This window comes from Vipera berus (assembly GCF_964194415.1).
Source record: "Vipera berus genome assembly, chromosome: 1".
In the NCBI taxonomy this organism is placed as follows: domain Eukaryota; kingdom Metazoa; phylum Chordata; class Lepidosauria; order Squamata; family Viperidae; genus Vipera; species Vipera berus.
In genome coordinates, this window is record NC_138202.1 from 310,500,013 (window position 1) to 310,515,270 (window position 15,258).

A 15,258-nucleotide genomic window follows, 5' to 3' on the forward strand; every position below is an offset into this window, starting at 1 on the left:
TGCCCAAGGCAGAGCTAGAATTCATGGTCTTCTGATTTCTAGCCTGATGCCTTAGCCACTACACCAAACTGACCCTCACTTTTCCCTTTAGTAGCCATCAATAGCATGGTAATGTAACTCAGTAACTCACCTCTCTCCACCAAGATAAAGTAAAAGCTTGGTCAAGACTATCAATCAATCTACTTGAAGAGTTGCTTGGATGTCTGATTTAAGGGATGCACAAGAGTGAATAGAGCAAGCCTGCCATCCTTCCCTGGGTGAAGATGTCATTGTTGGAAAGCCAAAAGTGAATTGTTTTTCTAATATTCTAATATGTTCCTTACGTGTGATTAGGTTAGAACTACAAGTTTTTAGAGGATAAATAATAGATTATAGAAACAAAGTCTTGTCATGGTGGTGCAGTGGTTAGAATGTGGTATTGCAATCTTGCAGCCAGATTTCGATTCTGACCAGTTTAAGATTGACTCAGCCTTCCATCTTTCCGAGATCAGTAAAACGAGGACCCAGATTGTTGGATGCAATATGCTGATGCTGTAAACCACTTAAAGAGGGCTGCAAAGCGCTATGAAGTGATTTATAAGCCTAAGTGCTATTCCTATTGTCACATATGTGATTTTACTAATTTTGGCCATCATTCCTTTTCTACTTCAGGTGTTTGGATTGTGAACTATTTTTATTCTGTTTTTGCAATAAGAAATTTAAGTTCCTTTGCCAGTAAAAAAACAAGTATTAAAACTTTTGGGAACATTTCATTTAGTAAGCTAAGGAAAAGGAATAAGAAAAAAACAACATTTCTCAGAAATTCCCATGTACTGAAGTAATCCTGAGTGAATATTTGGTGATGCTGAGATTGATCCCCTTCCCCATTTTCTGACCATGGCTGTCAATATAAGGTTTCAGTGATTTTGCAGCTCCCTGAAATTCTGTTTGGTGATGAATTGGTTCTGCAGATTTATTAAGGCTGAGTAGCACTGATCCAGAACAAACTGTAATTTGGAGCCGAGGCCTAAATATATCTGCATCTGGCCTGAAGAAAGTTTGATTTATTCTCAGAAACCACTGAGCTCCTATACATCAAAACTTGAAAGTTTTCTCGTTTCAAAGTGCTTGTGGTTGGCACTGTTATTTTGAATACCAGATACAGAATACTTATGCAAGACAAAAAGAAATCTTAAAAATAAACCTTTAATCTTTATCACGTAAAGTGATACCTACAGTTGTCTCCAGTATATCTCTTCTCTAATTAGAGATGGCACATGGACTGGCTCATTACTTCTGTCTAATGAGCCAGTTTTTCTGCCACCTCTGTAATCAGATAAGGGATAGGTACAAAATGTTCCCATAAAGTTATTATAAATCATTTTAATCAAAAGAATTAAGTTACTGCCCTCCATAGTTTTGTTCGGAACCAAGATGGTTTCATTCAGAAAAGGTAATTGTGCAAGAGAGAGCTCTGTGTGCTGAATTTAAGATTTCCTCAAGCAGCACAGAGTTGTTTTCTGGTTGATGGAACTGGATTATTTATTTATAATGTATTTTTGCAGGTTCAGAGCAATTTGTCGGGAGGATGCAAGATTTCAGATTGTACCAAATGGCCCTTACAAACAGGTAGGGACTTTCTCAATTTTGCAAAACTTAAAAATGCAATGATCAAGATAAAAAAGATGTAACTATGATAATATGGTTTATTGGGCTTTTTTTTAAAGTCATTGGATGTGTAACTATAGCTTCATGCAATCTGAATACAAAAAAGGCTTTTAATTGGCTGCATGGATTCAAGCAGTTGTACTTTCAAGATATTAAGCAAGAAATTAAACAAACAAACAAAAGCCCCTGTACACCAATCACATAATATCCATATGTTGTGAGATTTTCCTAGAGCACAACTGATTTCTTTATGACATCTCCCTAATTCTCATGTAAACCATTCACACTGAAACACTGTAAACACATTCAACTGTTGTAGATCATGGAAAACCTATGTTTGCCTTCAAAACTTTTGTATGGTCCCTCCTTCCTTCTCAGTCAAAAATGCTACATTTTATAAGCAGAAGAAATAGATTAGATGAAACATATATCTGCATCTATAATACACATACAAAGCACTTCCCATAACACTGTGGTGTGGTGCTTTGAAGATCATACAGCATAAAAAAATGACTGAAATGCCTTTGAAAGGATTATTTAGTGTGCCATTACTGTTTGTGTGGTATGTTGGATTGCATTATTGCAAATATTATTTTTTAAAAATCCAGCAATTAGTGACTCATAGCAACAAATTTGTAACAAAAGATATCTCCTTACCTATTTATAAACTTTTTACCCAAAAATTCATGTTAGAATTGGCTGTATTAATATATTTTAGATATTGATGGTTTAAATTTGTCCATACTGCTCTTTAGATAATGAAACTTGTCCCAAATACATAAATTAATAACTTAATAAGCAATAAATCTAAGCTCTTATTTTTTAGTGAAAACCAAGAAGTACAATAAAGGACAACTAAACTTAAAATGATTATTTGCACAATAATGTTGAATTTTCAGGTAGTTAACCCCACTCATTCAGTGACAATGAAAGTTATGACAGCATTGAAAAAGGAGATTTATGACTAGTTCTCAAAGTTCCAGCCATCATAGCGCTCCTGCGGTTACACAATAACAATCTGGATGCTTGGCAACTGTCTCACCCCTATGATAGTTGCAGAATCTTGCAGTCATGTTATTCTCGTTGGCAGTCTTTACTGCTGGCTTCCCACAAGCAAAATCAATGGGTAAGCTGGCAGGGAAGGTCTTAAGTTGCTCCAGGAAGCTGTTCGCACTTTCCCCTGCCTGCCACCACATCAGGAACACATCATGCCTTACAAGCTGCTTACATATCTTCCTCTGGATGGCAGCAGCTGGCCCCACCACACTTGCACCACATGCTGCACCTTGACCTACCTGCTGGCCTGCCTCCAAGCCACCTGGGACTTGCTTAACGACCTGCGATCCTCACTTAATTATAGCAATGGGGAGTGCCCGTGTTGCCTTTGCTAAGAGCTGCAGTCATGTGACATTGAGTTTTACGGTTGCATTGCTTAACAAAGAAAACTCTGGTCCCAATTACTATCATTAACTGAGGATTACTTGTGCTTTTCAGTTAAAAGCGGTTCTTTAAAGCCTGTCTGAAAACAGAATGGAGATCAATTACCTTCCGTTAGAAAAATCCTTCTGTAAAAACTGGGCCATAATTAAGAACACTGTATCTTTTGTGCCTACCAGTCTGGTGGTTTTGTCTGCAAGTCCTTGGATAGGACATTTGTGCATAATCGTGTATCTAGGTATTTAAAAATTACCCTTTTTTACCCTCATTTCTTTGTGATGTGCCTTGCCGATTTCTTATTTATTTCTATTATTCTAGAGACATTTTTGAAGTATGGTCTGGAAAATTTCCTCAACTACGTATTCAATCAGAATGTCGCTGTCCTGGAAGTCACCCAAGGGTACATCCTTTGGTTCAGAGGTATTGCATTCCTAATGGTGCAGATGACACAACTAATGACAGAGTGCTCAGACTAAATCCTGAAGCTCACCCTTTAAGCTATATCAATGATAATGATATTGGAACTACATGGATTTCATCTATATTTAGCACCACTGAACATCTACGTCATGGAGTAACCATCACCATTGACTTAGAAAATGGACAGTACCAGGTGAGTTTAAAGTTCTCCTTTCTTATCTTATGTTTTCATTAACAAAAAATTCAAGCATATTCCAAATGAAATAAGGATCAATGAAAAATATATTCTGAGTTAATTATTTTGATATCACTGGTTTCTCTTGAGTGGAGATAAACACAAGAGAAGCAGTTTGGTGTAGTAGTTAAAGTCACTGGGCTAGGAACCAAACACCCTGAGTCTTAGTCCTGTCTTATGAATAAAGCCAGTTGGAGACTTTGTGCCAGCCTAGGAAGAAAATATACATAGTGCTTGACTTACAACCACAACTGAGCCTAAAATTTCTGTTGCTAAGTGAGACATTTGTTAAGTGAGTTGTGCCCCATTTTACAACCTTTCTTGCCACAATTGTTAGGTGAATCACTGCAGTTATTAAGTTAGTAACATGGCTGTTAAGTGAATCTGGCTTCCCCAATGATTTTGCTTGGCAGAAGGTCGCAAAAGGTGATCACATGACCTTGGGACACAGCAAGAGTCATAAGTATGAAACATTTGCCAAGCTTCTGAATTTTGTTCACATGACCACGGGGATGCTGCCACAGTCATAAGTGTGAAAAACAATCATAAGTCATTTTTTTCAGTGCTGTTGTAAGTTTGAATGGTCACTAAATAAATTATTGTAAATTGAGGATTATCTGTAATAGCAAACCACTTTTGAAAAACATTACCAAGAAAATTGCATGGACTTGTCTGCATAGTCACCAGGAGTCAAATTATACAGACACAAAAAGGCAAACATATACATTTTTCGTGTTTTTTGTCTCCTATTCTTTAAATGTAATATTTCAGGAATTTAAATAGTTTTTAGATACTCTAAATGAATTTTTTTTAGCAGTTTTAGTTCTTTAAAGATTTTCCGTATATTCAGGAATTCCTACCTCCTAATTTTGGGAAATTCTTGTGTGCCCACTTGGATTACAAGGGATGCAACCTTGATGCTCGACATATGGCTATTAAGTGTTGCATGGCAGATTGGTACTGGTAAACAACCGATTATTCATGGAAAACTGTCTGCAGGTTCACTGATGTGGTATGATAAATATAAAGAGTTCTGGGTTTTTCCAAACACAGTTTAGAAATTTGTAATGATGGATAAGGTAGAAAAAAATGTATATTGGAACCATTGCAATTTATAACAGTGAATAAAACAGTGCTTTTTTGCTTTGACAAAAAATATATATCTTCATATCACCTCGAAGCATCAGTTGGCCATTCCAAAGTCTGCAAGAGGCTTCTGTTCTGGAGAAAGAAATCTCTTGCTTAAGATACTTTGCTTCAGAAATGGGAACTGCTTTGTCAAAAAAATAGTTTGCATTTAGAACTTTGAATGTTTAGCTTTTCTTATGGAATCCATTGGATAACAACTTGTCTTCCTTTTGGGCTTTTTTGTTTTACTTTGTATAACAAGGCATATTAGATTGTGACTTGTGAAATATTATTTTACAATAATATTTATTTTATTTTAATAATAAGAACCCAATTGTTCTGCAAGAAGGTAGAATGAGCACAATGTAATAGCATAGGGCAGAGCTCCCCAACCTTTCCGGCTTGGCGGCCCAGAAGGAAAGGGAGCAGCAGTAAAATGTGCATGCACGTGGCCCTGCATGTGCATGTGCAAATGGGCGTGTGCATGGCGGTGGCAAGCAGGGCACGCACCTCCACGGTGCATGCGCAAATGGGTCACATGCACCCATGCCACATGTGCTAGCACCCACACACATGCACAAACAGGATGCTTGTGACTGTGTGACACTGGCTGCAGTGCTAGCGTCCCCACGCATACACAAATGGGGTTGCTAGTGCCCTCACAGCAGTGCTACTGCGAGTGGGGGGGATCTTGCCAGTTATTCCCGGGGCCTGGTGGCCAACAGGCCATAGCCCAGTACCAGGCCATGGACCATAGATTGGGGATCCCTGGCATAGGGTGTAATAAATGCTCAAGAATATAAAGCACTAGAGTTCACTTATGATCACTGAACATATGAGTAGAATTACTCCTGCTTTGGTATTACTTTCACTTGGATCCTTTGTTGGTAGTTAACTTTAGGAAAGTTTTTCGATGTTAGCCTAGGATTTTTGTTTGTTCTGTTAGAACTGATGTAATCTTTTCTTTTCCAGAAGAACTACTTCTAGTTATAAAACATTTCCATAAAATTGTTTAAGGAATACATTATGAATAACATAATGTTATTGTGTTTGGTACATATGATAACAACAACTAAACATTTATGATGGTCCTTCATTTCCACTTTCTGTAGTCAAAGATGTGATTTTCCCATTAATGTCACAGATTATAGCACAGTTCAGTAAACAAAAATAGCATATAAAATTATGTAAGTTCTTCTATTGGCGCTATTGTCCACTATCAGTCACATGAATCCAGGCTACCTGAGTTGAAATCTATGGATATATATATTTTTTTTCAGAATAGTAAAAGACATGCTGCATTATCATTAGTGTTATAGAACTGATGACATCATCCAAAGTTACAAAATTCTCCTATAAACAAGACATACATAAATCCAGTAAGAAAGTCAAAGACAAATAAGAAATGTTATCTTAACTTTCATGTACGTGAAACAAAAATCCAGGATGTTTTCTTGGTTTGTTTGACTCATTTATTTAAATGAGTTGCACTATCAGATTGGATTATTTCCACCACCACCACCCCACGCCCACCCAAAAAAGTGCTTTGGAGTTCTGGTATTTGGATTTGTTTTTGTTTTTTTCTCTAAATGGCATAATGATTAAAAAAAAAATCTGAGAATATGTATTGCTAAGCACATTGATTTGTGCTTTAAATTGTAAGCCGCCCTGAGTCTTCGGAGAAGGGCGGGATATAAATGGGATTTTTTTAAAAAATTACATTTTTTATAAGTTTGAATAGTTATTTTTTTTAAAAAAAATCTCATATTTTTGTAATTAAGACTTGAATCGTTTTTACTGAAATATTGAACAATAGTCAGCATGCAACAGGCATAAATGTGAAGTCAACATTTGCAGTAAGTGCAAGTGTGAAGTTACTATTATTGTTCAGAAAGAACAATAACTGATTACAGAAAATTCAGAAAAGAGATACCAAGAAGACCTAACCGAATGGTGAGGCATATGGAAATTGAGCCCTGTGAGGAACATTTAATGGGTATGTTTAGCTCAGAGAAAAGATACCTGAGAGGAGAGGATCATAATCTTTAAATACCTGGAAGTATGTCACACAGAAGAGGGACTGGATTTATTTCCTGTTGGCCTGGGGAGCAGAACCAGAACCAGTGAGTTAAAATTACAAGGAAGTTGCTTTAAGCTAGATGTCAGGATGAATTGGTAGTGGAAACAGGCTGCCATGTGACATGTTGACTTCTCTTTCACTGGAGGTCCTACCACACAGAGTGAAATGTCAGATCAGACATACTTTTAGGAGATCTTACATTGAGCAGAGGTTTGGACTTTATGACCTTAAAGATTTCTTTCTGATTTTACGTAAGATTTCCAAATCAATTCATATTTTGCTGTTGATTTGCAGGTGTTTTATGTTATAATCCAGTTCTTCAGCCCCCAGCCTAAAGCAATCCGACTACAAAGAAAAAAGCAACCTTCCATTGGTTGGGAAGACTGGCAGTACTTTGCAAGGGACTGTAGTGTATTTGGAATGGAGAATAACGGATCACTGCAATATCCAGATTCTGTCAACTGCCTACAGCTTCCTAGGTATGAACAAGCTTATATTGAATCAAGTTACTGAAATCTTGTATTTGCACAGGGAACATAAACTAGCAGATGCTTTTGTTTTTCCCACATGGCTCCTTGCCCCACGTGGTTTCATTTTTTTTTCTTCACACAGTAAAAATGATGAGAGGCTACAACCAAAGTTGAAAGTCTACTTAGCTACCAATAAATAAGCAAACAAACAAACAAAGTGTGTGTGTTTTTACAAAAAGTAAAATGGGAAAACTAACCACATTTGAGAGACTGAGTTTTATTTTTATTATTATTTTTTGGCAGGGAGAGAAATCTTGCCTGTTTTGTTAATCAAGTATTTCATTATTAGCCATATACTAGCAGAACCGTCTTTGTCCCATTATATCAGTCTGTCCCACCCAGTCAGGCAGGGAAGGTATGTTGCAGACGCTGTCAGTTAAGCAATGCTTACTGTCAGGGTCCAGGAAAAGGATTTATTGTTGTTAGCTGCCCTGAGTCCTTCGGGAGATAGGGCGGCATATAATTCCCAAAAATAAATAAAATAAAATAAATAAATAAAAGAGCCCCCCAGTGGAGTATTGAATTCCCAGAGGTGAGGCAGCCCCCCCCTCTCCCGGCCTTCTGAAAAGGTGTGAAATCATGGCTGTTACCTGGGGATCACAAGGGAGCACCCCCATTCTTTTAATTAATGTAACATTGTTTTTTTATCATTCTTGCTTCTTTTTAAATCTTAACTTTTATATACTGTGTTTATATGTTAGTGTTTTATTGTATACCATGTGGAATCCCTCTGAGAGGGAGATGGGTGGTTCCAAAATAAATCAATCAAATTATTAACTAGCCCTTCTATGGCAATCATATGAAATCTCCCCCAAAATTGTTTTGAAGAAGTTTTGAAAACGTGCTTCTGAACCTTCTAGTGTGACCAATAGCCTTAAATAATTTTCTATGCTGGACTAGAATATTTTGAGTCTCATAGCAGCAGCAGCAGCAGCAGCTCACAATTAAGTCCTCCTTCAGGGTGATTATTTGGAAATTAAGTGCTAAAGTGTCTGAGGGCCAGAGTCATAAATTACTTTCAAGAATGCTTCCAAAGTTTGTATTGCCTGATCTTGGCAAAGACTGCAGCTCTTGACCAGAGAAAATGAAAATTACAATTCCACCTTGGCCATTAAATTCCACCTTGATTATTAGGCCATGGCACACAGGCACAGAACTATATTTTCATAGCAAATCATTTGAAAGCAGAGTGTTCTTTCCAACTTCCAAACATATGCACCAACACAGAGATATATATCATCACTTATTTTCTCCACCTCCACAAACCAGATAAATTGCTTAAACAAGTAGGATAGGGAAGGTAAGAGAGAAAAACAAGCAATACCTTTAGGCAATAATCTGTCTTATTCCTGATCTGTTTGTTTCACTTCTCCCCCTCCAAGCAGAGAGAAATTACAGGAGAGTAAGCAGACAGACAGTGGAGAATACATTGGCTATTTGTGTAGCACATTTGGGACAGCTTGTTTTTGATGGGTATTGGTCATTGTGTGCCTTCTTACTCTCTTGTAATCGCTTCCTCTCCAATCTCTCTGCTCTGTAAGGGACAGTGGATGAGAAAAAGTATCATTCAGCCACAGGACAGTGCATGCTGATTGTAATGGTGATCGCATGACTGACGAACTATAAAGGTTGTAAATGTGTGCCTTGATTGCAGAGTTATTTTTTCAGCACTGTCATAACTTCAAATGGTTATTGCACAAGGCAGCTGGTAAGCAAGGTCTATCTATATTAATATATAGGGTATTTTTCACCTGACTGTTCATTTCTTAGCCCCGCTCTTTCAATGTGGTCTTCAGCATACTACCCAAGATAGTGGTTTCCTGCCCCATCCAAAATAGTTTATTAAGATGATCTGATCACCACTCTTAAGTCTTAAGTATGTCTTTCATTAAAAAAAGTAAATGCCTCCAAAATACTTAGGAGATGAAGAAATGTGTAAGATATTTAATAGTGACTATTAACAGTATTACATAAATTAATATAAAAGCCAAATGTTATTTGCTGGATTCCAACAGATCAATGCATATATTTTAGTAAATAAACTGAAAACTTGATTGTCAGAACACTTTAAAGGTGGATAGTTTTAAACAGGGCTTTTTTCTCATAGAACACTCAGAACGGCGTTCGGGCACCTTTTTTGCAAAAAAAAAAGCTCCTTCTATTGGCTTTACGAGTAGGCAATCTTGGCTCTTTTTATGACTTGTGGACTTCAACTCCCAGAAATCCTGAGCCAGCCACGCTGAAGGGAAAGAGAGAGGTTTCCAAGCTGATCCATGCTGGCTCAGGAATTCTGGGAGTTGAAATCCTTGAGTCATAAAAGAGCCAAGGTTGCCTACCCTGCACTAGAGGAGGACATTAAAATTATTTACAAGGTTACTTCTTTAGGAACTAAACTTTTAGAATCTAAAACAGCTAATTCAAAAAAGCCAACAGGAAAGAACCTCACATTTTTCATCTGCTTCTGTCTTTTCGAAGCTAAAATTAGATAACAAAATAATCTATTTCCTATGTTAACATCTCTGCAATGAAATCAATAAAGGTAACAGGAAAGAAATGAGAAACATTTTTCTCAATGTAATATGTCTAATTTAGCTGATGCTAGAAAAAATAGTATCTTTTGTACACTCTTGAAAACTATTTTGAATCTATAACCATCTATTATAACTAAACCACTTTAAATTAAGCAATTCTTAAGAATGAAATATTCTTAATTTGTACTTTACTTTTACTGTTTGGACTGTTGTGTGTTTTGAAAAATAGATTATTTAAAATCTAGTTATGTTGCACTTCAGTCTTTAAATAATTAACCTACTATATACACAACAATATACAGTACGATGTTTTCCATGGTGAGCTTAACATCAATAACAACATTTATTAAAAAGGCTAAAATAATTTCTGGTGGTATTATCTGTACATTAAAATTTTGTTTAGTCACAATCTTTCACTTTTCACATTCTGGACAAGCAGTGGTCATGTATCCTAGCAAAAGATGTTACATATGTGCATAGGTGTAGTCAGTAGCATATGCCTTTTTAAAAATATCAAACATGCAAAGAAACAAAAATAAGTCCAAAATATCTGAATTACATCCAGAAATGCCAACTTTGCAACCAATATTTCTCATCCATAACTATGGCACCCTAAGGATACCTGCATAGATGCAAATGCTTCTCTGGGATCAGTAACGCAGCAGGGATTGCTTTTTCCTTCCAGTAACAGATTGCTGGGAAATACCAATCATGGCCTTGAGAATTCCAATGTTTGTTACAAATTTTTCTGGATGTCGTTGGAAAGAGGCTATTTGGCACCGGAGACCACTGCCACAAGGAACACAGCTCTGGGTCAGGGTTCGGAGCAGCTCCAGGTGGAGGGTCAGCATGGGCCACGGCGTTGCAACTGTGGGGAGGGGAATCCCCACGGCATCTATGGGGAGTGAAATCCCCGCGGCATGTGGCTCCAAGCTGCAGGGGCAGGGGTGCAAAGGATGGGCAGCGACGCCATAGCAAGACACCGGCATCGCTCCCAGTGACAGCACCTCTGAGTTCCGATACCTTTTTTTTTTTAGAAAAAAAGCACTGGTTTTAAAGACCAGAAAAGCTTACAAGATAGGGGGGAAAGTATTTATTTATTTTGTACTTGCTGTGTTGCCAAAAAAGCAGAGGTGGGGAAAGAAAGAGTGATTTGCACAAAAACTGCATAGTGAGTGCTTGCCTTCCTTTAGCTTGGTAAATGCATATCTTCACTTTTGAGAATTGTGAATGATTAGCATAGTCTTAAGAAACAACATCTCTGCAGCTACATACTGTTCTAGAATTTTACAAGACTGTTGCTTTGCATAAAACAAATAATAAAGCTTTTCTTGCTTGCTTTTTACCCCCTTTAAATCTGCAGTTAGCTATAACTCTCTAATTGCAACAGCTCTGAGGACATTTTAGAAAACACTCGGCATCAGGAATGTTTAACACTTGTCTGAAAACCCATCAGGGGCCATTCCACCAGGTGCAATAGCTGTTTGTTTGCCTCTCTCTTCTATCTCCCCTTCTTTTCAATCTTGGCAGTTAGGCTATTAAAAGTGTCAGCATTTTCTCTGAACTTCTACACACACCTACATTACTATACAGGAGAAGAGTAAGGGGCTATTGAAGGTGCATTCATATTCAATAAAACATAGTTGGCTTACATATTATTCAAAGGGATGGAAATGTTTTCGTAAATAGTCAAAAGTGTATTAAAAACAACAGCCCAGCGTATGAAATAGTGCATCTTCAAAAAAACTGCAAGTGTTAATGTATGAAATGGTGCTACTGTAGAAATGTTTTATAATGGAACAGTGTTTTCCCTTCAATTACATGACATAATAATTGGAAATGATGCAGGTAAACAATGTTACATAGGGAAGTTACACCTAATTAAAAAAAAATCCACAGAAAGGGACGTACATTTGAAGTACCAAAGGAAGAATTAGCTGATAGGAAATGAGTTACCATTGTGATTTTAAAGCTAAAGTTAACAGGACATCTTACTTGTTCTCCTAGATTTAAATACTGTTGATCAGGAAGTATTTGCATATTTGCCATATAATGCTATTTGGATTTTTTTTAAAAAAATCTACGTTGTGTTGATCTGCAAACAAATTATAGTAGAGAACTATTCATTAAAGGATAAGAATGCACTTAAGTTTCCATCCATTTTCATATCTCCTAAGAAGAAAAGTCTTCATATTTTATTGTAATAGATGGCAAAACAATTCCTTATAGGACACACCCAAGAGGTCACCAAGAGCCAAACTTGATTGTAGGGATTTACATCCTAATTGTGAATTAAATCACCAGAAAGGAATCTAAATTATTTATGCATATCCTTGCTAAGTCTAGATAGAATTATTTTAGTGCAAGTAAAATAATTTTAATATATATGGAAATCAGTCATTTTTATGTTTATTTATAATTTTCTCTGGCATATGTTTTATATCTAGTTTTGACTAATCAGTGCTAGGTCTGCTCATCTGCCTCATTTCTTCTTGGAGTAAGTGGCGACCTCAAGAACCAAATACCTGTATATTTCACAATAGGTTTTATGGGAAATATATACTGGCAGACTTCATTGTCACCCAAATGAAATGTAGAATCCCTTTCAGATGTGCATGGCCTCAATAACAATCATGTTTCAAAAAATTATACATGTGTATTATGCCATATTTCTAAAAATAACTCTGTGGTTCTATAAAGAAGGTGGCTGCACAATCAGAAATTTGCTTCTACATTAGTAACTAAATCCTAATGGCTTATCAGTGTGGTGCAACCTCTTCCTTTCATACTGTATCTCTGCTCTGCATACCATGATCTTGAGTCCTATTTCTAGGAGGTAGGAATTGGGGACAGTTTTATCAGTGACTCCAAAGAAAAAAATGTGCTGTTATTTCCCATAGAGTTGTTAGACTTGTTGATTTCATTGTCAAAAATAGAAATCAGGGAAAAGATAACTGTTTTTCCATTAAAATGAACTAGATCCACTTAGTGGATTAACTAAGTGTCAATTGTTTTCTTTTGTTATGAATCACAAAATTATAGCTCCATTATAAGTTTTGAATGAAGTCTCATTAGGATGCAGCTCAAATTCAGCTTTCACTCAGGTTTCCTGAACCCAATGGAGGGAGTTTTGGGATGGATATGAACAATTTAATTGAAAGTTAATAATAACAGGAAGACAGATTGTTTAATATTGGGGATAGCAAAACCAACAGTTCAGGTTGAAGATTTACATAATTATTATATGACATTGCATTTCTGGTAAAGGATCCTTTATGTTCTTTGGGAATTCTGAACTTGTTCTTTATTGAAGAAATCTAGGAGCAGTAGCGGTCCACATAATTTTTCAGATGGTAAATCATGTATGATTCTATTTGGAGTAATTAGAAGTTTGCCCAGTTATGTAAGCACAAGTGACATCCAGTGAAAACGACAATAATCCACTATGGGCCTGCTATTACGTATGATTATTCAGAAATATTGGTTAGTGTAGAATGCAACCATCTGGATGTTGCTGGAAGAAAAACGTGTTTACAAGCTAACATTTAAAATAACCTTTAACTCTTTCACCAATTTAAGGGAAAGTTATTTGAAGGACCACTTCTGCTAGTAACACCATAACAATCAGATCACTAAGGTCAGCAGTAGGATTTTCTCTGAAGCTAGTTGGATTGGAGGACACAAGGGAATGGAGCTTGTTGCTTCTTACCTCTGGGATGGGCTAGGAGAAGAAAATTGACGAGACCCTAAAGATTCGCATTGCTGTGGACTGTGCTTAAATCAGAGCAGAATGTCATTTTTTTTAAAAAAAACCCCAAACAAACAATATTTAAAAAGCCAGCTGTTTTATTTTCACTAGTTTTGACTATTTGTTGTTTGCTATTGTATTCTAAATTCTGTCTTGGGAGAGACTGTAATCTGAAACAAGGACTCATATTGTTTTAATGTACCATTTCTCAAAACCCTGAAAATTTGGGGACATTCATTTTTTTTTCTGTGTTTCAATAGCCATACTCCATATTCCAATGGAAATATTACTTTCAGTGTTCTTAGTCCAGAACCAAATCATCGGCCAGGATATAATGATTTCTACAATACACCATCACTTCAAGAGTTTGTCAAAGTCTCAAAAATTAAGATTCATCTATTTGACCAGTATCACACTACTATGCCCTGGGTTAATTTTGGACATAGATACTATGGAATTGATGAAATTACAATCAGTGGGAGGTAAGTTGTGTAACATTCCTATTAAAAATTAAGTTTTGGGATAAAAGATCACCATGGTATTATATACATGCAAATGAGAATGTAGTCTTATGGCTGTGTGCAGTGTTTTGGACACAAAGTAAAAAAAATATGCTTTGCAACAAATGGGGATGTGAATATAGCTCCTATCTATCTTGAAAGCAGTCACATCTTTTCCTGGAAGCAAGTACATGCCATCCTCAATTGCCACACAATCTCAGGGAAAACAATATGTTTGTATAAGGAATTGCAGACAGCTCTGAAACATCTTTTTCACTTTAAGATTTGAAGCACTATGCAGCCTTATATAATATAGCACTCCAGCATTGATTTTGAATCTAAAATTTCCATCTTTAATATTTCGTTTATCAATAATGTTTAAATTTTGGATTTGATCATTCATATGAAGAGGTTTAAAGTGGATATACCATATTTTCAATTTTTATTATACTGTCTCATCTATGGCAGTTGTAATGGGTTTAGTAATGAACAAAATTCTTTGTCTTGGCTAGTTTTTCTTCTTAAAAAATGAGGCTTCTGTCAGCAAAAAAATGTTATGTTAGCTATGACTGACAGTTTTATTGTATATGGTAAGTCACAAGTCTGGTTGAAGGCATAATTACACCCTGTAAATAAAATGCAAATTAAGTAATGGCTGGTCTCCAGTGAAAGATGTGCTATTTTTTTTACAGCTTGGGAATTTATGTTTAAGAGAAAAATACAATAAGCCAGACTTCTTTAGGGAGCAAATTTTATCTATTGTTATTTGAATACAGTATTTATATTATTATAATTTCAGTGTAATATTTCTTTTAATTATTTTAACTGAATTTTGGAGAACTAGGACCCTATCTTTGAATAAGTGAATTAAATAAATATAATTTTTGTTCTATAAATGAAATGTCTATATATGTGCACATTTTCAATGGGATTTGGAGGTACTGACAGTAGAAGAATAGTCTCAACAAGTAATCCACATAATGAATTGTTCTGAAACCCCAC

At 36.2% G+C, this 15,258-nt stretch overlaps 1 protein-coding gene across 1 annotated transcript in view; it reads left to right on the forward strand.

Moving 5' to 3' along the window:
* USH2A (usherin) overlaps positions 1-15,258 on the forward strand; it is a gene marked incomplete at both ends in the record, with an annotated part of 493,855 nt that overhangs the window by 37,699 nt on the left and 440,898 nt on the right. The window contains 4 exons of the mRNA XM_081312822.1: positions 1,545-1,608; positions 3,403-3,697; positions 7,242-7,426; positions 14,017-14,238. Coding sequence (XP_081168948.1) covers positions 1,545-1,608; positions 3,403-3,697; positions 7,242-7,426; positions 14,017-14,238 — 766 coding nt within the window. The remainder of the gene's footprint in view (positions 1-1,544; positions 1,609-3,402; positions 3,698-7,241; positions 7,427-14,016; positions 14,239-15,258) is intronic.